Source organism: Desmodus rotundus, chromosome 8 (assembly GCF_022682495.2).
Source record: "Desmodus rotundus isolate HL8 chromosome 8, HLdesRot8A.1, whole genome shotgun sequence".
Lineage (NCBI taxonomy): Eukaryota > Metazoa > Chordata > Mammalia > Chiroptera > Phyllostomidae > Desmodus > Desmodus rotundus.
In genome coordinates, this window is record NC_071394.1 from 84,784,605 (window position 1) to 84,809,279 (window position 24,675).

Sequence of the window (24,675 nt, forward strand, 5' to 3'; positions counted from 1 at the left end):
ATCTGGGAGAGGCATGGAACAGATTTTCACTTACAAGCTTCAAAGGAACCAGCCTGCTGATTGCTTTGATATTAGGCTTCCAGCCTCCAAAAATGTGAGACAATAAATGTCTGTTGTTTAAGCCAAAAAAAAAGGAAAAGGAAATAAACATGCACACACACCCCGAAGAGGTGGTACCTGAAGAGGCAATGCTCAAAATCTGGCCTTCCGTCTGGACGGCTCTTTTCCCATGGTTTTGAAAGCACTTAGTATCCATTTATCACTTTTGCCTCGTAAAACCTTGTGGTGTAGGAAGGCTGGCATTATTGGCTCTATTTTTTTTTAAGGGAGGAAATAAAGGCACACAGAGATCACAAGATGTGCCTGCAAAAATTCACTGCAGCACTTTACACACACGCGCACACACGTGGGAATGGCCAGCAGCTCAGGAGGGTACATGAAGATGGAGCTTTGTATACGATCGTGTACAGTCATTAAAACATCACGCCTCCCACTTTTCCAGGATGTGGGGGTTGTGTCAGCTATGATGACACGTGAACAGAGAAGGGTGCAAGCTGGCTGCTCAGGAAGACTTCTGCTATACAACCCAAGAGAGAAATAGGCCAAAATATCAACCTCGTTCCCAATGGGAGGTTATGTTTGCCTGATTTGTTTTCCTTTATGCTGTCCAGTGTTTTCCAAAATTTTCACGATGGGACTGTATTGTTTTTATAATTAAATAAGAGAAATAAGCTACTGAGTCACAGCTACTCCCCTGAGTGCTTACAGCTCCTGGCGGCAGAGCCATGCCCTGAGTCTGTCAGCAATAGAAGGGAGGTGACCATTCCTGCCACCTCCTGGCCACTGGGCTAGCCTTTGGCCCCAACAATCCCCAAGGAAATGAATCAACTATCCAATACCAATAATTGCACTTTCAAAACATCCCACTAAACTAGACTTGATACTGACCCCCACTCTGTCAGTGCTATTGTCTCAGAGAGAGGAGAAAGCACACTGGCCCCTTTCAAAATCAGAGTCAAAAGCATAGTCAGAGTTTATTGAGCATCTACTGTGGTGCCCATATTCTCCACCTGCAGAGCGGGCTGGTGGTGGGGGATCTACTGGTACACACAGGATTCAGAACCCGTGCAGAGACCCAGCTGGTTCCCCTCTAAGTGAATACTGGGGAGAATGTCCACTCAGATGCCTGCTCAGGTCGTGTGCTTTGGTGAGGGCTTTGCCGTGGGAAGGAAAACTAAGGGATGATTTCACAGTGGTAATTAGCTTCTCTGAGACTGAAGCTCTGCCATGGGCCTTCCCTTCCTCCCAAAGCTGTTATAAGGATGCCTGAGACCCAGAGGGTCACACAGCTGCTCAGGGTAAAGTGGGGATCACAGCTCCTGGCTCTCAGACCAGTGCTGTCTGTATTGACCAATGCAGAAGTGAGCCGGCACTCATTCATTCATTCATTTATTCAGCAATCCATAACTGAGCATTTGCTGATTAAGTACCAGCCACTATTCTAGGGACCAGCACCAGCGAGGTCTCTGCCCTCAGAAGACCTACTTTCCAGTAGAGCAAGACAGGTGACAAATGAGCCAGTATTCAGGAAATGTCATTTCAGGCTGTTGAAAGTGCTGTAAAGAAAATAAAATAGGGTTGCATTCGTCATTAGCAGAATAATGGCCCTCAAAGATGCCCAAGTCCTAAAACACAGAGCCTGTGACTATGTAATATTAATTACACTGCCAAAGGGAATTAAAGTTGCAGGTGGAATTAAGTTTGCTAATATGCTCACTTTAAGCCAAGAAGAGTGTCTTGGAGCATCCAGGGGGCTCAATGTGTACACAGGGTCCTCAAGACCTGTGAAGAGTTGGAAGATGTCAGGACGGAAGGTCAGAAAGGTACAAGTCTGCTAGCTTTGAAGATGGAGGAGGGGCCATAAGCCAAAGAATGTGGAAGGCCTCGGGAAGCTGAAAACGGCAAGAAAACATTCTCCCTCAAGCCTCCAGAAGGAATGCAGTCCGGCCAACACCTGGGTCTCCTGTGAGACCTGTGTCAGACCTCTGCCCTACAGAACTGTAGGATGACACGCTTGCATTGTTTAAAGCCACTATCTGTTACAGCACAAACAGGAAACTAGCAGAGCCCCAAAACCCCCTCCTCAGAGAGGCTTCCCTGACTGCCTGCTGAATCAAGGGTGTCCAACATTTTGGCATCTCTGGGCCACACTGGAAGAAGAGTTGTCTTGGGCCACACATTAAATACATTGCGACATGTAATCACAAAAAAAAATGTCGTGTTTTAAGTAAATTTACGATTTTGTGTTGGGCCGCATTCATAGTTATCCTGAGCCGCTTGTGGCCTGCGTGCTGCAGGTTGGACACCCCTGCGTGACGGAAGTTCTGCTATCTGCTGCCACAGGTTTCTTCACAGAACTTATCGGGATATTAATTCAACGGTTCATTGTTATTGACTGTAAACAGTTAGAGTGTGTCATATCTAAATGATAAGAAGCACCACTCCTGAGCAGAACTGTCCAGGCTGGCAAGAGGAGAGGAAGAAGGGGAGAGGAGGTGGGGAGGGGAAGGAATGGGAGGAGAGGAGAGGCAGGAGCAGGCACAAAACCAGGGCTAAAACCAGTCAGGATAAAGGAAAGCATGGCCTGTCCCCAGAGGGCATGCACCTAGGGGCTTACTTTCCCACTCCAGGGATCAGCTGGGCAGACAGAACACAGGCTCGGAGGCATGTCAGTCCCCAGCAGGCTCATCCTCCCACTAGTTCCTGAATACTCAGCTTTTACTTCGTTTCTTTTCTTTTTTTTTTTTTTTTTTAATCCTTATCCAAGGATATTTTCATTGCTTTTAGAGGGAGAGGGAGAGGGGAAGAGGGGGAGGGAGAGACAGAGACATTAATCAGTTGCCTCCTGTACGTGCCGAGGATGGAACCTACAACCTAGGTTTGTGTGCTGACTGAGGATCGAACCCACCACCTATCGGTTTACAGGATGACGCTGCAACCAACTGAGCCACCAGCCAGGGCTCATCTTTATTTTCTGAGCAGCTATTTGACCTCATGTTCCTGAATATTCATTTCAAGCAGGCTGCACAGCATTTCTGGAAGCAGTCAGGGTAGAAATCACCAAGTGTAGAAGCATCCCCTGCCTTCAAACAAGTGAGAACGGCCCACAGGAGCCCATGAGGAACTTGGTGCCTCCTGGGAAAGAACTCATCCTAAAGAGAGAAAGGCCTCAGGAATAGGAACCATGAGTTGCAAGTGACAAGCCTGGAATGTTGGGGGGATGGTCAGCAGTGAGGGACACTGGGCCCCTTTAAATGCACCTGGAGTCCTAGGGAAAGAGAGGCACAAAACACTGCACTCACTGTTGCACTGACAGCCTACCACCCGTCGTCCCTTCTCTGTTCTTCCTCCCTCTCTCTCCAGCTGTAAATTCTAACTCCATGTGCCCCAAACCAAACGCAGACTCTTTTTCCCAGACCACTTTCTCTCCCTATTTTCCTCACTCCTGATCAAGGGTGCCCCCTTCCCTTATCCAGGCTCACTATCTGCAGTTGCCTTTCACCCCTCCTTTGCTGCCCCATTCCAACCCCCAGTCTGGGTCTCCGCCCCCAGGCTCACCTCCTCCCTACTTCCTCGGTCAGCCAGCGTCCTGACCTAGGGCCTCAGAGCAGGTGAAGGCACCTTCACTAACTCACTCTACCCCCCACTTTATCCCCAGGGCCTGGGGAGGTTGTCAGCATGGGACTCATTTGTTTGGGGAGCAGTGTTTTTCTGTTTTGATTTGTGTTCTCAGGCAGCGACTGTGGTCTATCATTCCTGACTGAGTTGCTCAAATTCCCATCCGAACTTCCTCTGCCAAGGCCAGGAGAACTCTGAGGAAGAGACACTCACAGCCTGTGCCCAAGCCAGGGCTCCAGGGGCAACTCAGCCACATAAGACTTTAGACTCATTTCCTGCCAATGAGACCTCAGAGTAACTTCCTCCTTCCTGGTGAGAATGTTTAACAGGGCAGGGAGAGTTTATGCCAGGTCTGTCTGTAGAAGGGCAGAGCCCGGGCAGGGCCAGGAGGACTTGGCCACCCGAGGTGAATCATGAGACACTTCGTCCTCCCTCCAGGCCCGCTGCATCTATAGGACTGCTGGGGAGGCCCCAGCCCCTCTGAGACCAGAAGGCCAGACTCTCCTAACAGGGTGGTGGTGGTCGGCTGGCTCAGGGATCCAAGACAACAGCTGGACCCTCTTGTCTTCTCCAGTGACGGAAGCAGGGAAGTAGGAGCCTTGATCCCTCAGGTATGTTTCTACCAGAATTCAAAGGGCAATACCTCTGGGTCTGCATTATTGAGAGAAAGGAAAATGAGAGTGGGGTGAATGGAAAATAAGGAGTGAAAGAGCCTGAGAGAGAAAGATGAAAGGAGAGGAAGAAAGAAACCACATAATGAAAGAGATTTCTGAGACAGGGCTATGAAAGGCAGCTTTTATCCAAAGAGCCAAATCTGATCAGTTAATGGTGGACTCTGATGAGGATTCTGAAGTGGGGTTCAGGCTCAGTGAAAAAGTAGCCATGATTGATTAATTATGTCTGCCATGAGCACAAGAATGAGATGGCGTATGCAAGCCAGGGATCTGATAGCCCACGTGGCAGCCTTTTTTCTTAACCACAGAGACCTCTTCATTCATTTGTTCATCTATTCATTCAAAAAACACATTGGACCATCAACCATGAGCCACACAAATATTTGAAGAATGAATGAAAAAAGAAGGAATGTTGTTCTTTGGCTCCAACTCTCATTTTTCTTAGAAAATAATGTTCTAAAAAGTTACAACAAAGGTTCATGGTCTTGAAAGGTTTTCTAGCTATGCAATGTCAGACTAACCCCTTCCTTTAATTAACACTAAATTTTCACATCTGTAAAATGGGAGTGATCATCTGGATACCCCCTATTAATCCCTGTAGTTCTCACTATCTAGCATCTATAATAATATCACTAAAACACATACAATAGCACCTACTTAGTGCCAGACTCTGTGCTAAGTACTCTCTGTATAAGTACACATTTAATCTTCCTATCATCTCTATGAGAAAGGCACAATTATCACTCCCATGTTGCAGGTGGGAAACCAAGGCATAGAGAGATTAAACCACTTGCCTGGGCAGTGTGGCTGAGTATTTGTACTCCCCACCACCATGCAGCACTGTCTCTGTGATGCAGCTGATTCTAAGTCCATGGCTAGAAGAGAGCTGGTGCAGCAGTACATTTCCAGGTGATTTCTTCAAGGAGCATTTGAACCTGCATGTCAGATAAAAAGAAGTCAATGACTAAGAGAGGTTAGTAAAGCAGAAACGGTCCTAGCCAGAAAGTAAGAGAACGACTTGCACAGATAGTCATTTCAAACAGTTTTGACATGTGCCATAAAGGAGATAGCCCAGGAATCAGGAGACTTCTCTGAGATTAAATTTGCAGAGGAATGCTAGCAGGGGTAGGAGGGCAGGGTGGGTAAGCATTTGGTGCACAGCAGAATCTAAGAGAAGGGGGAGAGGGAGGAGGGGCAAGAGGGACAGTTCTGTACAAAGAGGGCAGGAGCCGGTAGTGGGAGGTGAGATAGCAAGGTGGTCACTCCCAGGCCAAGCACAGCTGTGGGGAGGAGGTGGGCTTTGCCCAGTGTTTGCTCCAGTCTGTCCATCTGTCTGTCTGCTCTAGTACATCTGCCATCCCCCCCAGTCAGTCTGTCCACTGACCACCTAAAGCCAGGCCAGGCCAGCCAATAAGAGACTGGCTGGTCTCATTCAAAGAGGAGCAGCTGCCCCTTGGATTCTGTCTTGTGGTCATCCTTTACACATCTTTTTCTGAGCCCACCTCCATGTTTACACACAGGCCCAGCAACTCTGATCCAATAGGAATTTGGCAGCCTACTGAGCCAAGGGGCCCTTCCTGCGGTGGGGGACACTTGAAGCCATGGTTTGCCAACATGTTGGGCGGGGCAGCTCCTCCTCGGATAAGACCAACCCCTGACTAATGTTGGCAAGCCTAGCACAGCTCCCATTGGGCAGTGGCCAGCCTGTTTGAGGGGTGGCAGCCTGGCCTAGCCTGGAGTCTCACAGGACAGGCCCCCAGTCATTTGGCCTAGGACACAAGGCCATCCCTGGAGCCAGAAATGGGGCCAGCCCTACCCAACTGCATGATGGTATGAGGGCAATCATTAGAAGGGAGAATGGATGCTAGACAGATGACCAAAGCTATAGACGTCCACCTCACCCTGGCTCCAAGCATCCTATCTCACTTAACTTGTTGCTAAAGCAATGGATGGAAACACTGCTAAAGTCATTCTACTCGTGTGAGTCACTTTCTTTTTTTTTTTAATAGATTTATTGATTATGCTATTACAGTTGTCCCGTTTCTCCCCATTCACTCCACTCCATCCTGCTCACCCCCTCCCTCCCACATTCCCCCCCCTATAGTTCATGACCATGGGTCATACTTATAAGTTCTTTGGCTTCTCTATTTCCTATACTATTCTTACCCTCCCCCTGTCTATTTTCTACCTACCATTTATACTACTTATTCTCCGTACCTTTACCCCCTCCCACTCCCCTGTTGATAAACCTCCATGTGATCTCCATTTCTGTGGTTCTGTTCCTGTTCTAGTTGTTTGCTTAGTTTGCTTTTGTTTTTGTTTTAGGTGTGGTTGTTAATAACTATGAGTTTGCTGTCATTTTTACTGTTCATATTTTTTAATCTTCTTTTTTCTTAGGTAAATCCCTTTAACATTTCCTAGAATAAGGGTTTGGTGATGATGAACTCCTTGAACTTGAGCTTACCTGGGAAGCACTTTATCTGCCCTTCCATTCTAAATGATAGCTTTGCTGGATACAGTAATCTTGGATGTAGGTCCTTGCCTTTCATGACTTGGAATACTTCTTTCTAGCCCCCTCTTGCCTGTAAGGTCTCTTTGGAGAAATCAGCTGACAGTCTTATGGGAACTCCTTTGTAGGTAACTGTCTCCTTTTCTCTTGCTGCTTCTAAGATTCTCTCCTGCTTAATCTTGGCTAATGTAATTATGATGTGCCTTGGTGTGCTCCTCCTTGGGTCCAGATTCTTTGGGACTCTCTGAGCTTCCTGGACTTCCTGGAAGTCTATTTCCTTTGCCAGATTAGGGAAGTTCTCCTTCATTATTTGTTCAAGTAAGTTTTCAATTTTTTGTTCTTCCTCTTCTCCTTCTGGTGCCCCTATAATTCAGATGTTGGAATGTTTCAAGATGTTCTGGAGGTTCCTAAGCCTCTCCTCATTTTTTTGAATTCTTGTTTCTTCATTCTTTTCTGGTTGGATGTTTCTTTCTTCCTTCTGGTCCACACTGTTGATCTGAGTCCCAGTTTCCTTCGCATCACTATTGGTTCCCTGTACATTTTCCTTTGTTTTTCTTAGCATAGCCTTCATTTCTTCATCTAATTTGCGACCAAATTTAACCAATTCTGTGAGCATCCTGATTACCAGTGTTTTGAACTGTGCATCTGATAGGATGGCTATCTCTTCATTGCTTAGTTGTATTTTTTCTGGAGCTTTGATCTGTTCTTTCGTTTGGGCCATTTTTTTTTCTTTTTGTCTTGGCACACCTGTTACATAAAGGGGCAGACAGAGTCTTAGGTGTTCACTGGGGCAGGGTAATGCTGGTTGCTGCGCTGTGACGCTGTACGTGGAGGACGGGCTGAGAGGGAGCAATGGCGCTTGCTCCACTCTCTGCCAGTTTTCAGTCACTCCCTCCACTACCCACAATTAAATTGGGCCCCTCTGGTGCTGATTCCCGAGTGGGTGGGCTTGTGCATGCTCTAGGCCCCTGTGGGTCTCTCCAACAGGAATCATAATAATGATTCTAATAAATATTATTATTGTTAGCCTGCCCACTTTCGATCTTGTGTCCTTTCATTTAACCTTCCTAACAATCTTGTGAGGTAGATTCTTTTATTAACTGCATTTTAGCCATGAGGAAATTGGGGCTTGGAGAGATCAAGTGACTTGCCTAGTTAGAAAGTGACTCACATGAGGCTTCCTGCCAAGATGGAGGCGGGAGCCTGTGATGCTGGGAGTTTCTCCTGCTGCCGCCTCAACCCCCACAGGTGTTTTCAATCAGAGGTTTGAGGCTTAATTTCCCCACGCTGGAGCCCTGGGTTGCACGGTCTGTTTCACTCCCCCACTGTTCCTCCCAGTTTATCTATGCGTGAATGTGGGGCTGCAGAGTCTGCCAACCACCACCTTGTGGGGTCTGCTAGCTGAAGCCTGGCCTGCCCCATTCCACAATCCACCACCTCTCTGGATCCACCAGCCGCTGCCTTGCCACGAGTCCTCTCCGCCCTGGCTGCCTGTCTCCGTCCCTCCTACCGGTCTGGATGAATGTTTCTTTTTATCTCCTTGGTTGTCGGACTTCCATACAGTTCAATTTTCTGTCAGTTCTGGTTGTTTTTTGTCTTCAAATTGTTGTTGCCCTTCTTGTGGTTATGCAAGGAGGCACAGTGTGTCTACGCCTCCAACTTGGCCGGAAGCCTCATGTGAGTCACTTTCTACCTAGGCAAGTCACTTGATCTCTCCAAGCCCCAATTTCCTCATGGCTGAAATGCAGTTAATAAAAGAATCTACCTCACAAGGTTGTTAGGAAGGTTAAATGGAAGGACACAGGGTCCAAAGTGGGCAGGCTAACAATAATAATATTTATTAGAATCATTATTATGATTACTAGTAAGGTTCTTTCTCCTTCAGAGATCTCTGGATCCCACACCTCTCCAGAGAAGATTTATCTCCCAATGCCTTCCCAAGAGCCAGCTGACTTCATTGTGAAGGCCGCCACCTTGGTTAATCAAAGAGGCTAAGCCCCAGCTGCCTCTGTCAGAAAGGAATAGAATTACCCACTGGGTTGGAGATGAACTCCCTCATGCTTGACCTGCTAAAGTAATTCAGACTGGCCGACAGCAGGCCTGCCACGGTCAGGGGTGAACCCAGATGCCCCAGGCAGCCTCTCCCCGATCCAATTAGTCCCCTCTGGTGACCCATAGCCAGGTTCTCAACAAAGAGGTACAAATTGGCCTTTCGGGCTCATGTACCCAAAGATGCCCAGCAGCCTCAGATTATCCCACCTCCCTTGATGCTTGATGGGCTGCATGTTTGGCCTCATGGCCTCCCCCTTTCTCCTGCTGCTCTCTCACATCCTGGACGAGCTCACTGCCCCTCTGAGCACACTTTTCTCTCATCCCGGAGGGATTGCTGCCTCCTTGGGAGGGAGGGTGGAAGGAACATCTCCAAAGGAGAAAACAGGGGCCTGTTTGCTTAACAACTGTCAGGAGCACTTCCTGTGTCCCATCTTCCTTGGGTGCATTCTCTCATTAAATCTTCACCAAATGAAAGATTCTGATGGCCGTGCACAGACAAGGAAACTGAGGCTGAGAGAAGATTATGTCCACAGATCCATGGCAGAACCCAGACGGGGCTCCAAACCCCCACTCTTAACTGCTGCGTCACACAGACTTACAATTCCCAAGCGAGATGAGGCCTCTGCAGGCCTGAAGGTGCAAACACAGCCAGAGCTGCCCTTTACGGGGGGCCTCCTGGGTGCCAGGCACTGAGCAAAGCACCTTCCGGTGATAATCTAGTCAGGTTAACTGGGAGGAAAGTCCCCCCGAAAACCCACATGAGGACAGAGGGCCAGCAGCTGAGGCCGGCAAAACAAGCAGCGGGCTGGTGGACCCCCTCTGTGAGGAGGGCACTGCTGGCAGGGAGGGAGGAGGGACAGAATGTTAGGGACTCTCCCTAACCCCACATGGCATTCCCTCGACACCATCATGGCCTCCCACACCCAAGCAGGCTGAAGCCCAGCAAAGGGAACAGCTGGGCTCAAGTCCACCCTGCACTAACAAGGGCCACACCCAGAGCTAGGGTCCATAAACTATGGGCCACAGCCAAACCGGGCCACCACCTGTTTTGACAAAATGTTACTAGAACACAGCCACATTCATTCATTTGTGTACTGTCCACAGCTGCTTTCCTGCTACAATGGCACAGTCGAGTAGTCGCGACTGAGAGCATACTGCCCAAAAAGGCCAAAATACCTCCCCTCTGGTCCTTTATAAAAAACCGTTGAGCCCTGGTCTACAGACATGGAACAGAGTGGCTAAGAATGTGGGCCCCTGCCCTGGCCAGGTGGCTCAGTTGCTTGGAGTGTCATCCTGTACACCAAAAGTTTGTGGGTTCAATTCCCAGTTGGGACACATACCTAGGTTGCAGGTTCAATCCCCCAGTCAGGGTGCGTATGGGAGGCAACCAATCAATATTTCTCTCTCTTTCCCTTCCTCTCTCTCTAAAATCAGTAACATATCGTCAGGTGAGTGCCTGGGTTTGTCTCCGAGATCTTTCTTCCTCTGACTCCTACTACCTGTGAGACCTGACTTTTCTGTGTTTCTCCAAATCCTCACTGAGCTGTTGTAGGATTTAGTTAAAATAAGGCAGGGTCTCATGGCAGTGCCTGCCTGAGGTCTTATTCTGGGAAACATTTCAGGAACGTGAGGGTAAGAGCTCTGAGAACCCTGCTCCCCTTCCTGTCCTCCTTCATCTCCTGCTGTGCGGCCCTGCACGGCCAATAATTCTACCACTGGCTGGAGCTGGGGAAAACCATTAAAACCAATAAATAAAATTAAAACAGGGCATAATGGAAATAAGGGGCTTATTTCCTTCTGAAATAAATGTCACTAGGACAAATTGTTGGAACCACCAGCCTTATTGTTTATAGATTTATTCACTGTTTATCTCCCTCTGTATTGGTGACATGGTCAATAATTGCCTATAAATACCAGGACTTTACAAGGACCACTTAGAGAATGAAGGCACCCTCTGGTTACCTTGATTACCGCACAGAGGCCTGGGACGTGATGGTTAGAAACTCATGGCAAGAGAAAATTGGGCCTGGGCAGGGCTGTGCACATCCCCGGTTCCTGCCGGACTCAGCAACCACTCACTCGGCTGTGTGTGCACGTGTCTGTCATTTTCAGTCTCTTAGGGTCTCTTGTTCTTTTTTTTTCTGTTCCTGGCTCTCTACCTCAGGCTTAGTTCGTTCTTACTGAGTTGGTCTCCCTCAGGCCCTGGAGCTCCCTCTGTAGTTTGCATCCCCGACAAGACTTTCCATCCCCCACACGATTCCTCCCTTGCAATGACTCCCTGCCCATGCCTTGTGGAGCTAAAGGAAGCCAATGGAAAAACAGTTCCCCCTCCCCCACCTTTGGTGACAACACTTAAACCAGAGAATTTCCAGGGATGATGAGCACAATGACCCAAGGTTGAATTTCCAGAGAAGACTAGTTAGAGTCTGAAGTCTGAGCAGGGCCTCTGGACAGAGTTCGGCTTTAGAAAAACTGTGGGCCATGAGGTAAAAAAGAAATAGCCATTTAGATGGAGGGGGGCAGCTCTTATTTTGTCTCTTTTCCTTCCCTTATTTTCTTTTCCAAGCAGAAAGCCATTCAGATCCCTCTAACACTCACTGCACACCTACTATGTGCCGTGGTGCTAGCACAAGGGACAGGGGTGAAGGAGGCACTGAGAGCTGCTGCCTGCAGGGGAAGCCAGCCCTAAAATGAGGGCTGACCATGAAGCATGCCTACGCTCCTACACACAAGGATTCTCAGAGTGCCAGGAAAAGGCCAGGAGCCAGGGCTCAAGGAAAGCTTCTTGGAGGAAGTTCTGCCTCCTCCAAGCTGAGCTGAGCTTCCATTGCTGGCCCTCTTTAATTCTTCCTGTGCCTCTCACTATCCTCAGAACGAAACCCAGGGCCATTCCCCACCATCCTTAAGACCCTAGTAGTTCACTTTGGTCTCCACCATCAGAGCAGCACATTCCACCTCTCCTCGGAGCCCCCACACACTCTGTTTCCTCTTCCTGAAACACCTTCCAGGAGAACTTCATCAGCCTAGATGTCACTTCCTCCAGGAAGTCTTTTCAGACAGCCCCCCAGGCTAGGAGGTGCCCTGAAGGAACCCCCAGCAGAGCACCTATCCCACGCCACCACAGCCATTTGCGGACTTGTCCTTTCCCCTCTTCACTACGTGTTTCTAGTAGGAAAGAACCTGGTTGGTTCTCTGCTCTGTCCCCACCCCCCAGCATAGTGATTGCTTAGAGGAGATTCTCAGGAAATACTGTAGGATGAATAATTAAGTTGGGTTTTTTTTAAGATTTTATTTATTTATTTTTAGAGAGCGGAAGGGAGGGAAAAAGAGGGAGAGAAACATCTATGTGTAGTTGCCTCCTGTGCGCCTCCTACTGGGAACCTGGCCCACAACCCAGGCATGTGCCCTGACTGGGAATCAAACAGACAACCTTTTGGTTCACCAGCTGGCACTCAATCCAGAGCTACACCAGCTAAGGCTAAGTTGGATTTTTTAAAAAGATGTCACAGAGATCCCCAAATAACTCCTGACCAAACAGACTCAAAGGGCTCAGACCTGCTCAGTAGTGACTTTGTGAGGTCTCAGGCTCGTCTGCAAGAAGAGGGAGGTATCAGCCATATCTGCTGGGTTTCCTCTGGTTCAGGAAGGCCGACACTGTGGAGGAGACCAATCCCAACTCAACTGGTACTGCACCCACACAGAGAAGGCCCACTCCCGGGATGACAAACCTCTGCCTGCTTCACTGGGCCTGGCATGGGTGGGGTCGCAGGGTGATGGCACAGATGCTCATATCTGCCATCCCTGCCCCAAATGTTCAGTTGCTAAGTGAAGGAAAGCTCAAGCCCTCCATGCTATTTAATCATCATCCTTGAGGTCGGGATAGTTTCTTGGTGTAGGATCATCCTTTGAGCTCCAGTTAAAAGACCTACTTTTTCAAGAGTCAATCATGCCTTCCTTCTGGGCACACAGACCTCCCTCGAGCCCACTCCCTTCCTCAGTGGGACATGGTGAGTGAGGGTGAGCCTAGGGCCTGCTGGCTGCCCTGGCTGGTGTTTCCACACCCTGCGGTCTACACAGGATGGTGTGAACCCCAGCTCTGCTAGCACAGATGGGAGACCCGGCCATGTAACTTCCCCAGGTCAGGCCTCAGCCTCCTCCTCTAAGAAGTGAAGGCAATAGTGTATCCAACTCATGGGGATTTGATGAGATATATATGTCAGATTCTCAGCCTGATTCCAGGTGCACAGTAAGCCCTCCATAAATGGCAGCTATTTTTATTATTTTATTATCATTTATTATTTTTATTATCAGTTAAGCAAGTCTTGCTCAAGAGCTCATCAAGAAAAGTATGGTCCCTCTGTCCTGACAGAGGTGCAGGGAGGTTCCCAGGATCTGGGGTACAGGCAAGAAAAAAAGTCAGAAAAAAAGGCCCCCGGGAAGACATGGAGGGGTGGGGTGACAGGCTACGGCCCTGGGGCAGAAGTAATGGGGATAGTGAGGCGGCTTCTTGGCTGGGCCACAGAGGGGAGGAAGAGACCCTGCCAGGCCAGGCTAGTTCTCCAGGAGACCCTTGGTCTGAAGTGGGGAGAAGGGTGGTGTCTATGGGAAGATGGGGTCATGGACTGGGAAGCCCAAGGGGTGCAAAGGGATCGATTTTATGTTGTTTTAAGCTGGTTTCCTCAGAGGTAAACCCTAAGAAAAAGATACAAGGAAGTGACACCAGATGGCACTGGCAGGGGACAAGGGAAGTATGACAGGGAAGGGCAGGACACTATAAACAGGGTGATAGTCACCAGGTGACTGTGGGCAACTAAGGCTGGTTCCACTGCGCGACTCTGGGTGAGAGAGCAGACCACGCCTCAGATCTGCCCCTCTGTGCTAGCCTGCTAGGGCTTTCTAACCAGGTGCCGCAGACTGGATGGCCTGAAGCACAGAAACGTATTGTCTCACGGTTCTGGAGGCCAGAAGCCTGAGAGCAAGGTGTCCCAGAGCCCTGCTCCCTCTGAAGGTGCTGGGGAAGGAGGCTCTGGGTCCCATGGCCGGTGGCAGTAACTCCACTCTCCCCACGGTGTCTCCCATGTGTGTGTCTCTGCATCCAAACTTCCTCTTTCTCCAAGCTTCATATGTGGCCTCAAGTTCACACCTTCTTAGAAATAACCTGGTAAGCAGATAGCAGGTTGAACCTGTCGTTAATGCCCATGTCAGGAAAAGTGTAGAGCCTGCTCACAGAGCTCATCTCACCTGTGACTCAGGGCTGGTTCTGAAGCGACCATTGGCTGAACCTAGATCCTCACGATGAGCTAGGAAACAGCTTCAGAGTTTTGTCTTTCCCACGGCAAAGGCATGCTGGGTAAGGACCTAGGACAAGGAAGGGAGTCCAAGTGGAAAGAAGAGCATGTCCCAAGCTTGGGAGGGGCAGAGCCTCCCTCTGGCAGTGCTGGGTAGCTACAGCGACTGTGAAGTAGGGGCAGCACAGGATGAGGTTGGCAAGGTCACCCTCATGTCAGAATCAAATCTCGCAAGGCCTTATAAGCACATGAAATACTTTGGTCTTATCCTGAGAGCAATAGGAACCATAGACCACATTTAAGCAGGGAAATACTTATTTTTCCATCAAGGTGCTCTTCTGCCCTCCTAGCCTGGAGAAAGAGTAACCCTTTCCTCATCCATGTTGATTCTGGGATAGGCTGAAAGCCCCTATGTACAGAGGGCTCCAGGAAACAGTGAGAAGCTGATGTTCCAGCTCCTATAGGGTCATTAAGAAGCAATCAGGCAGAGAGATACCGTGACAGCATTTGGGTTCCACAGAAAGAACAAACATCCGCATGGGAACCCTGCCATGGAGGTGCACTAGCAGGAAGCAGCAGGTAATGCTGGCTGCCAACGGGGCAGGGAGACAGGATGGGTGCCAGCAGGCCAGCAAACCCCACCTAGACAAGTGGCCTCCTTGCCCCACGCCCCATTCAGGACAGGTAAACAGCATCACCCTCATTTTACAGAAGAGAAAGCCAAGGCCCAGAGAGGGGTGCCCCAAAACACACAGCTAGTAAGAGGCAAACTCAGGGTGGTCTGATGGCAATGTCCATCCTCTTTCTCAGCATCACAGGCCTCTTACTGCCTAATTCCCTCAGGACCAATACCACATGTGCTGCCCCCGCTGCTCAGCCCTTGCTTCTGCATTTTCTGGTGGGACTTGTCTGCAATCACAGGTGATGTGTTGTAATGGCTGAGAACGGTTCTCCAGCAGCCCCAGACTTACAGATGTCTAGCTTAGCATCATCAGGAGAAAAGAGCCTGTCTCCCCAGTTTCTGTAAATCCATCCAAGGAAAAACTCTGATTGGCCTTGCGTGGGTCATATGCTCCTTCCTGAACCAATCACAAGGAAATCACAATGCTTTGATTGGCCAGCCCCTTTCGACAGGGTGGGGGTACTAAGATTGAATTTCCCCCAATCCAGAAGCACAGGTAAGTGTTTAACCTCAATGTGAAGGGTCAGGGAAGCCTTCCCAGAGGAAGTGTCTTCTACACGGAGACCTGAAGGATGAGTAGGAGTGTCCCAAACAAACTGGCAGAAGAGCACTCTTCAGACAGAAGGGCCTAGCACTGCAGAGGCCCAGGATGCTCAAAGAATGTCTCACTCACGGCAGTATCTCCCAAGCTTAGTGCACAGCCTACCTTCCCACGAGTGCTCAGAGAATGCTTCGGGAATGCAATCCATAATTGCTGTGTGGCCTTAGACAAGTCACTTGCCCTCTCTGAACTTCCGCTTCCTCCTCTAGCTGGTGGCTGGCTTAATCATCTTAACCTTCCAGGACTATGCAAGAATCTAATTAATTCAGTCCCAAATACTCAAGTATTTCTCAGTGCTCAACTAACAGCAGGCCTGCAGGAGACAAGGCCTACCTGCATGGGACTAAAAAGGGCTTATGCATTTGGCCAGATTTGAGAAGGGGTCCAGGGAGGGGCAGGGTAAGGGGAGAGGTTCAAGGACAGTGAGGGCAGACAATGGGCTCTCTAGTCAGGGAGACTCCCCCACTCCCCAACCCCCAACCCCATCCCCTAGGTTACACCCTCCCACCCCATCTACCTGTGATCACCCACTACCCTGAAGCCACCATATCTGTACCTGAGCCCATCGAGCAGCCGTGCAGGGAGGGCATCAGGACATCCCTCCCTGTGCCCTTGCCCCAGAACTTCCTAACCTGAATAACAGGTTGTGACAATCTCAGCAAGAACAAGGAGGAAAGAAACTTTTGTGTTTGGGTGGCTGCAGAGGGAATTCTTGCCCCACCCTGTCTGGATACTTGTTCCAAGTACCTTTGTCCCTCCCTCCCCACACCCAGGAGGCCAGTCCTGGGCTCCAGCTCCAGAGCACCCATGGGCTGGCAGGATGACCCACCTGGGGACACAGGAGAGCAGAGAGCCCTGCAAGTGCTAAGTGGGTTGTCGGGGACTCAGCCAGGAGGGACATCGGGCTGGGAGAGCCCTCACCACCCTTGTGCCTCCCCTGCCTCCGCTCTGAAATCGGAGTCCCTGCTTGGCATGGGCATGACAGCAAGAGGCTAGCCTCCTGCCCAGGTATGTGCCCCACCTTCGATCTCTTCTCTCTCTCTAACATCAGCACCCCCCCACTCTCTCTGAATCTGGGTGTATACAATTCATATTTTTTCTTTATCTCTGTTGTCCTCCTTGTCCCAGTCTCTCGCTGTCTTGTTCTTTCTCTCCTTCTGTCTCTGTGTCTCTGCCATCTCCTGTTCCCTCTTGTCCTTGTCTTTGTCTCCCCAGTCTCTGTCTCTATGAATATCCACGTCTGTTCATTCATCTGTCTAACCCCTCCTCCCTTCTGTCTGACCCTGTTCCTGTCCTTCCACCCTGACCACCCCCAGCTATCCTACATCCTCCACATATGGAGCGCCCCACAGAAGGTCCTTCCAGCCTCATCCAGGGGCCTGGGCTCCTGGACTGTAGGTCAGGCCCAAGAACATTCAAGAGTGTAATATACTTTTATATCTGGAAGGAAAAAAAGTTGGTCATTTGAATTTCAGGAATTTGTACAAAATCTCTGTGAGTGGGCCAGGTGATAGCTACTCAGCTTTCTCACCTAGAAGGCCCTAGAGGAGTAGGGCCAGGCCAGGTGGGAGGATTTCTATAATTCTCAAGTGGAGATGTGGATTTGCATTTGCTGTTGCTGTCATTTCAATCACAGACCCAGCCCAACTGCCTGACTACCAGGTCCCCTAACTCATATCTGGATCCTTGGCGGTTGGGATTTGGACACCATGTCTGTTGAAATAGATTCTTAAGATAAAGAAGATTCTGGGGTGGGGAGGGGACAGGAAGAGTGGTGGGAGCAAGTCACTGCCATCAGAGACCTGTCAGAGGCCCATCAGAGACGCTCCAGCTGGCTTTGGAGGGTCCAAGACCTGGGACAGTTACCTCCAGACCCCACTCAACTCCCCTGCATCTCTAGAGTCCTGCTGGGGGATTTCAAAGCTGCCAAATCACTGGTAACTGCCCAGCCTCTGGGGGTTGGCACAGGGGAGAGGTGGGCCCAAGGATGACCCTACCTTTGCCCAGGACTCAACCAGGGAGGAAACTGATTTCAACTCTCCTCTGAGACAAAAAGCACAGGCAGAAGGAACCTGTGGGGATTGGGCAGCCAGAGACACGCCTCCAAATTCTGACTCTGACCTTGCAAGCTGAATAACCCTGAGCTTAACCATAGTGAGTCTTAGCTTACTCCCCGCTAGAATGCAGGGTTGTAAGGGTTAAAGCAGATAATGCATATGCAGCACCCAGCACAAACTCACCTGTAATACGCAGATCCTGATCGCTCTTCATTTTGCTACATCAGCAAAGATCTCTTGAGTTCTGCTCCATGATGGTTTCCATTCGGTTGGCTATCTCAGTATCTCTTGGCTGACTGAGTGGCTGAACGGGCAGATGAACAAATTGGATGGATGGGTGAATGGGTAGATGGGTGGATGGATGAATAAATCAATTCTCCAAGAGACAGTGACTGCAAACTGCACCTGCCTCTACGTCTTAATGTCTAGACATGAAAAACACATGTTGAATATAAAACCCCAGGGGCAAAAGTGAAGGAGAGGTGAAGGCAGAGAGGGAAGAAGAAAACTGCTCCCCTCCTCATGTGGCAGATGGTGAGGAGCCGAACTGAAGGGGTGGTGACCTCAGTTAGAGGTACCTGTCCCTAATCTTCAGTCTATTCACTTTCAGACCCAGATACTGGTTTCCAATTCAATGTTCTTCTCTCCACAGGCTAATACTGACCCCAAGCTGCTCCTCACCTGGACAGGATGAGAGTGTCAGGTAGGGCCAGGGCTGAGGATTATAAGGCCCATGGTTGAGGTTCGAAACTGGTTTTGGAATCATTTTCCTGTCAGCAGAGTCTGCCTGTCCTGGACTCAGAGGTCATTTGGCTGTGTCTTCCTCAAATGGTCAGGCCAGAATTCCAGGAGGAAATCAGTCTAGGGCAAGCCTGGAGGAGTGGAAGAGGTGACTTTCTGCCTCTAGGCTGAAGGGCTGGAAAACCTTTGGCACAGTGAACTCACTCGGCTGGGATCTTGGGGATTCCTTATCTTGGAAACACCTGACCCTGTGGAAATTAGGGGCAAAATAGTTGCTTCAAGGAAGGCTCTTGTAGAATCCTTGTACTATAGGGCTGGACATGAGGAGAAGCCTTTGCCTTCTAGTCTACACCTCCATGCTATACCTCCTTTGTACAGATAGAGAGACTGAGGCACCAAACAGGAAATGAACAGAGTTCATTGACTGACATTCCCAAACAGCTGTGAGGGAGTTAAGAGCACAAATTTCAAAGCAGCTTGCTGCCCTGAGTTCAAATCCCGCCTCTATCACTAGCCAAGTAACCATCTCTCTGAGCTTTAGCTTCCTCATCTATAAAGTGGAGCTAATCAGTAAGCTCCAGCACAGAGGGATGAACTGAGATAGTGTATATAAGAGCTGTTGGCACAGTGCCTGGTACAAAATGAGTGCTGTGTGATGTGGTCCCCAAGAGAAATTCTGGATGCCTATGCCACATGCTGTCCTAGAAGATGAGGGACCCCCACACACCCGAGTTCCAACCCACAGGATCCAGGGGTCTTTCTCGCCCATCCCAAGTAGCTTGAGGCCACAGAGCTGAATTCAGGGCTGAGGAGGGTGATGCCGGAGCGAGGTCAGGCGAGGGGCGGGAACTTGCCTGATGGTTGGATTGGATTCAGGAGGCAGCTGGAGCCACCAGAGTCCTTAGGCTGGCGGGCGGTGTATTGGAGCCCCTCCTCGCCCTCGTGGAAGAGTGAGGAACGTCCCGGGGAGTTCAGGGTGGTCCATCCCATGTGGGGTTGCTCCCTAATGGCAGCTGGGGGGCAGGGGCAGGCAGCAATCTGTCTGTGAGGCAGGGGAGGCCACCACCACAAGGCCAGCATGTATTCCTGTCGAGAACTTTGTGTGGTTATCTGTGGTGGTTCTCAGGGGGTGTCAATGGAAAATGTGGGGACCCACCCTACTCCCCAAGCCACCTGGGTGGCTGCCTACTGGTGACAATGATCACATTTCTCCCTGTAAGCCAAGGGCTCAGTGGCAAGGGTGTTACAATGTCCATCCCCTCTGCCTGGACTGAGGGAGTCCAACTCAGAGAGGCCAAGCTCCTGTCAGAGATCACACAGCAGTGGATGGCTGCCCTGAGCACTGGACACAGCCTTCCTGTCTTCTGTGGCTCACCTGCAGGGCAGTCTACAGCAAAGCCTGCCTCCTACCCCCTGCCTCAGGTTCCCAGGCCTCACCCCTAGAGATTCTCTCTCAGGGGACTCCAGGACAGTGCATTTCTAACTTTTTCTCCTGCTGGTGCCTCTTGGGAGAATGTGGCCGCATCATTTTACAGCATGCTCTCACCATTCTGTCATCACATGGGTCACACTGGCCTCACCTCATGGGCCCATGCACTGGTCCACAGTGTGCAGTGTGGGTGTGGTATGGACCTACAACATGGGGATCTGGCAAGGACCCGCATGTAGTCACACTACATGGCCTTGCGATGTGGCCTGGTGCTGTGGTCTCATGGCAGCGTCTCCTTGCTCTGCAGCACTGCTTCGCCTCCTGGCCCTCATTTTCGTGCTGATCACCTCGTGGGTTGTTGTCCGCAGCTATATCAGCTTCAGCCAGAAAACCATCCGTCTGCCCCGCTGGCTGGGTGAGTGCCACTCACTTCTGGGGACCGGGCCTGTGGACCAGGGCTAAGAGCCAAGGGCCCATTCTTCCCTCCATCTCCGGTGACCCCAGAGACATTGGCAGTGTGTGGGCTTGCTTTTGGGACCCCATCCATGGGGGGGTGGGAGGTGAGAGAGGACACCAGGCTGTCAAAACCCCAGAGCCCAAGGGGACAGAGAAGTGTCCCAAGGCCCTGGCCAAAACATATGCCTACATCAAGGGCTACTCTGGAAATGTGCCTCAAGAAGGAAGGACAGGAGGATGGAAGAAGGGAGGGAGAAGGGAAGGGAGAAAACTGTCTGTGCGTTAAGTCGCTTCCACCTGCACTTGCTGTTCCCTCTGCTGGGGACCTTCTTCACACTGACCTCCCTATTGCCAGCTCTGTCAGCCTTCAGTTGTCTACTCAAGTGTCACCGCCTCAGAGATGTCTTCCCTGGCCACCCCAGCTAAGGCTGCATCCCCTCCTCCTCCTACTTTAGCTTCCCTCATGTCAGCCCATTTCCTTTGGAGCATCATCATCAATGATGTTTACTTATTGGTTTACTGGGTCGTTTTCTATCTCCACCCTCTGGAATGTCAATTTCCTGAAGGCAAGGATTTTATCTTGTGTATGGCCATCTCTCTAGCACTCAGTGCAGAGCAGATCCTCAATAAACATTTGATAAGTGAAAGAAAAATGGATGATGGATGATGGAGGGATGACTAAATGATGAATGAATGGGTGAACAGATGGATGGGTGATGGATGGCAGCTGCTTTACATGCATAGTCCCATGTAATCTGTACAAATGCCCCATGGGGTGGTCCAGGGTGTGGTGTGTAACGGACTCACGTATAACCTCATGTTGTGGCTGTATGCGTGGTCTGAGAAAGAGAAGCTCAGGGATAGAAAGAAACTTACCCAAATTCCCCTTGTAGATGTCAGAATAGGAATGGGAACCCAGATCCAAATCCTATCAAAGAAAGAAGGGAAAGGAAAGGGATTTCTATCTCTGAATTTGTCCTCCTCAAAGACCAAGAACCACCTCCAGTGACACAGGCAAACGTAACAACCTGTGGTGACCAGGTCAGCTCAGAGCCTCACAGCAGTGAAAAGCCAGTCACCCTGTTTCAAACACAAACTCCCCACAGTGGAGTCTCACACACCCCTGACCTCACCCACTTGTCAACCAGGGCTCATACCCAGGGCAGGGTGATTTCATAGATGCGTGATGGCCACCATGGCCCCAGGCCCGGAGCATGGCTTTTGTGGACTAGAGATCAACTGGGCTGTGCCAATGGCCTTGAAGGAGATGGGCCAAGGTCGGTGATGGAGGCTTAGGGCAGGAGTGGAGATTGGGGTGCCCTCCAAAGGAGAGGGCCCCAGGTAGAGGTGGGAGAGGGGACAGTGTTTGAAAGGAGACCCCACAAGTTGTTTCCCTCTCAGAACTCAACTACCTGGGGTTTGACAAATCAGCACCTCCAACCAAAATCATTGAGCACCTACTCTGTGTTAGGTTCCAGACCCTGAAATAAGGAACACATGGCCCCAGCTGCTGGGGAAACAAACAGACTTAATTACAGAATATACAAAAACAAGTATGCATTAACATGATCCAGAGTCTTGAGAAATGCTAAGAGTGGCAGGAAGTGTTCCCAGTGGGAAACGTGACCGTCAAACCCCACTAGTGTCCAGGCACCACTTCAGAAGTTCCTAGCACAGACGCCCGCCTTGTAGTTAATACATTAATATAGAAGCACATACATTACTGTGGCACAAATTTATTTTTAATATTTTTATTACATATTGATATATAGTTGGTTTCCTTTCTAAACCAATCTGTTTTATTTTATGATATAATAACTTGCAGTCTGTTACTGCGGGAAGTACAAAGTGTCTCAAGAGATCAGGAATAAGTTTATTCACAGGATTCCCCAAGGGGAAATCCAGGATTCACAGGATTTATTCACAGGGGTCCGTAGCACGGGAATCAGAGATTGAGAACTCCTGATTTACCTGACCAATTCGGCAGGGTTCTTTCAGCTGGGGGTGATAAACCCAATTCTAACTGGTTTAAACTCAGTGGGGTGCCTTGTGCCCTGTAACTGGGAAGTCCGTGGATATGGGGCTCTGGGTGTGGATGGATCTAGTGGCCCCCACAAAGCCTCCAGAGTCGCTATGTCCCCGGGCTCTGCTTGTTGCTGCCTAACCTCATTCCACGGGCATCTTTCTCTCTAAGCAGGTGTGTGGCGACCGCCCCTCCAGATGCTCATCTTCCAGCGGGGCTGAAAGAGGCACCTCTCCCTCCCCCAGAGCTACTTTTCACCCCAGGAGAGGGCTGTCTCCACAGCAATGTATGTAGTATTAGGACTGGTCCTCCTGGGTCCCAGCCTACTCCTGGAGCCTTGGAGACAGGGGGTAGGGACCCTCCAGGATGAACAGCCCCCTGATGACCAAATGGAAAGTGTTTCACTGTAGGGGTCCCCCCAAAAAGGAGGGTTCTTGCCCTCAGAATTTCTGTGGCCACTGGGGGCCCTCTCCTCCAGGACTCGCTGTGTGGTAGGAGACCTAACACAGAACCACAGAAACAACCAGGATACAGTGTGAGTAAGATGTCAGGGGGCGACCACGGCCCTAAGGCCCAGTGCAGACACTCGGTGCTGGGGGACATCAGGAAGGTGACACTAACGTGGCTGATCAACCCTGAGGCCAGGGCACCCGCTGGATCCTGACAGCTTGGCCCTCCCTGGGCCTTCTGCACAGCCTGTGTAGCGGGCGTGACGGCCTCCACTGTCCAGGCAGGAGAACTCGTGCCCGGGCCCACAGCCAGGAGTAGGGCTCAGCCTCCAGGGGGTCTCACCACAGAGCCCTGCTTCTTTTTAACCATGACAGAGTCCTGTGTATCTGTGTGTTCATGTGTGCATGAGTGTGCACATGTGCATGCGTGTACACACATATCTGTGTGTGTGCATGAGCCTGTGTGCATGTGTGTGTGTGCATGTGTGTGTGTGCGTGTGTGTGTGTGAAGGGGTGTCAGTGGCAAGTGAGGAAGGACTCCCAGATGAGATGGGACTTTTAGCTCATTTCAACACCTGTCATGGGAGGGGGCTCTGCTCAGCCCAACCAACATCACTCACAATTCCCTTCTTCCCAGCCCCCATGCCTGGCCCCATCCTGCAGGAAGGGCCCAAAGCACTTTCTCTCTAACGAGATTCTTCTGTCTTCTCTCTAGCAGGATCCGTCGCCAAGGAGAGCCGTAAGTATCTCCCCAACACCCCCTGTGCCTTAGAGTGAAATAACTCAGGGTCTCTAGTCCCAGCCCTGCAGGTTCCAGAAAAGTCTCCTTTTCCAGAATCTGCCTGGCGCTCTTGTCCCATAGTCCAATGTGCCTTCCTAAGCCCCTGAGCCCTGTGGCAGAGAAGGCCCCTTCTCAGCCATTCAGACTGATAGGAACAGCTCAACTGTCCTCCTTCCCCAGTCCCCCCACCCTCTCTGACTCCCCCCACCTGGGCTGGGAGCCCTGAAGATGGAGGCTGTGCTTATTACCATCATTGCAATGACCCCAAGCTTGACTCAGGGTTCCTGCCTGCTTCAGAGTACCACACCAGCACCATGTCAACCACCCCCTCTGGGCAAACAGAAGGGGGTGCTGATTGTCTGTGGGGGTAGAAGTGCCAATTAAGCCAAGGGAGATGAGGCAAAGTGTTCTAGGCTCCAGGAGGGTGACCCCCTGCCAATGGGATGGGGTCAGGAAGGTAACAGGAAGGAGGTGACTCCTCAGCTGTGCCTTGTGGAGGCAGGAATGACCTGTGCAAAGGCCCAGAGGCAGGAATGCTGGGGCTGCATGGAGACCTTGGCTGCAGAGTCAGGGACGTGAGGAACGGAGAGTGGGGAGGGCACTGGGAGGGCAGAAATGTGGACACCTCGAATGCTGGACACTGCAGACATCTGAACAGCAAGGACCCCAGATCCCCAGGTGGGGGGAGGTGGAAGAGAGAGACAGGTATGACGCTGAAAATGGTAACGATGATTGAGTACCCAGTGGGTTCCAGACAATGTATCTGGAATTTTACAGACATCTCATGAAATCCTAACCACAGTCCTAGGTAGGTGGTGTCATTATCCCCATTTCATAATGAGGAAACTGAGGCTCAGAGAGGTGAACTCGCTTGGCCAAAGCAACGGAGCTGCAAGTGGTGGAGTGGAAGCCAACCTCCCCACCTAGTCCAAAGCCCACTCTCTCAACACCTCCTTACAAGAGGCAACACCACCAGGTCCCCTTCTGTCACCCCAACATGGTGATGACTAAGGAGGAATGCAGTTCCAGGAATGGGATTTACCTGATTGAGAGGCCTGGGAGGCCCAGTGCACTATGGGATTACAGAGAGCAAAGACTGTAAGACTGTACACAAGCCATACACCTTACGCCCCGACCCCACCTCCCTGAAGCCTCCTCAGTCATCTTCTGAAGTACAGAGAGTCTTGGCATCTTGGTGCTGAACACTCAGATGTCATCTGCTGGGAAGATGGCAAATGTGGCACACCTGCTGCCT

At 50.5% G+C, this 24,675-nt stretch overlaps 1 protein-coding gene across 5 annotated transcripts in view; it reads left to right on the forward strand.

Annotated features, from left to right (window-relative positions):
• The first annotated feature begins 3,967 nt into the window (after positions 1-3,967).
• The window catches only part of FAM3D (FAM3 metabolism regulating signaling molecule D), a 36,848-nt gene continuing 16,140 nt past the window's right edge, over positions 3,968-24,675 (forward strand). Inside the window, exons 1-5 of one of the 5 annotated variants that reach the window (XM_045192281.3) lie at positions 3,968-4,289; positions 5,110-5,325; positions 18,194-18,244; positions 20,019-20,126; positions 23,355-23,378. In XM_045192281.3, coding sequence (XP_045048216.1) covers positions 18,232-18,244; positions 20,019-20,126; positions 23,355-23,378 — 145 coding nt within the window. In that variant the 5' untranslated portion in view covers positions 3,968-4,289; positions 5,110-5,325; positions 18,194-18,231. Of the gene's footprint in view, positions 4,290-5,109; positions 5,326-6,106; positions 6,333-16,260; positions 16,493-18,193; positions 18,245-20,018; positions 20,127-23,354; positions 23,379-24,675 lie in introns of those variants that run through there. The other 4 variants (XM_045192282.3, XM_024556596.4, XM_024556600.4 and 1 more) reach the window with 4 other exon arrangements.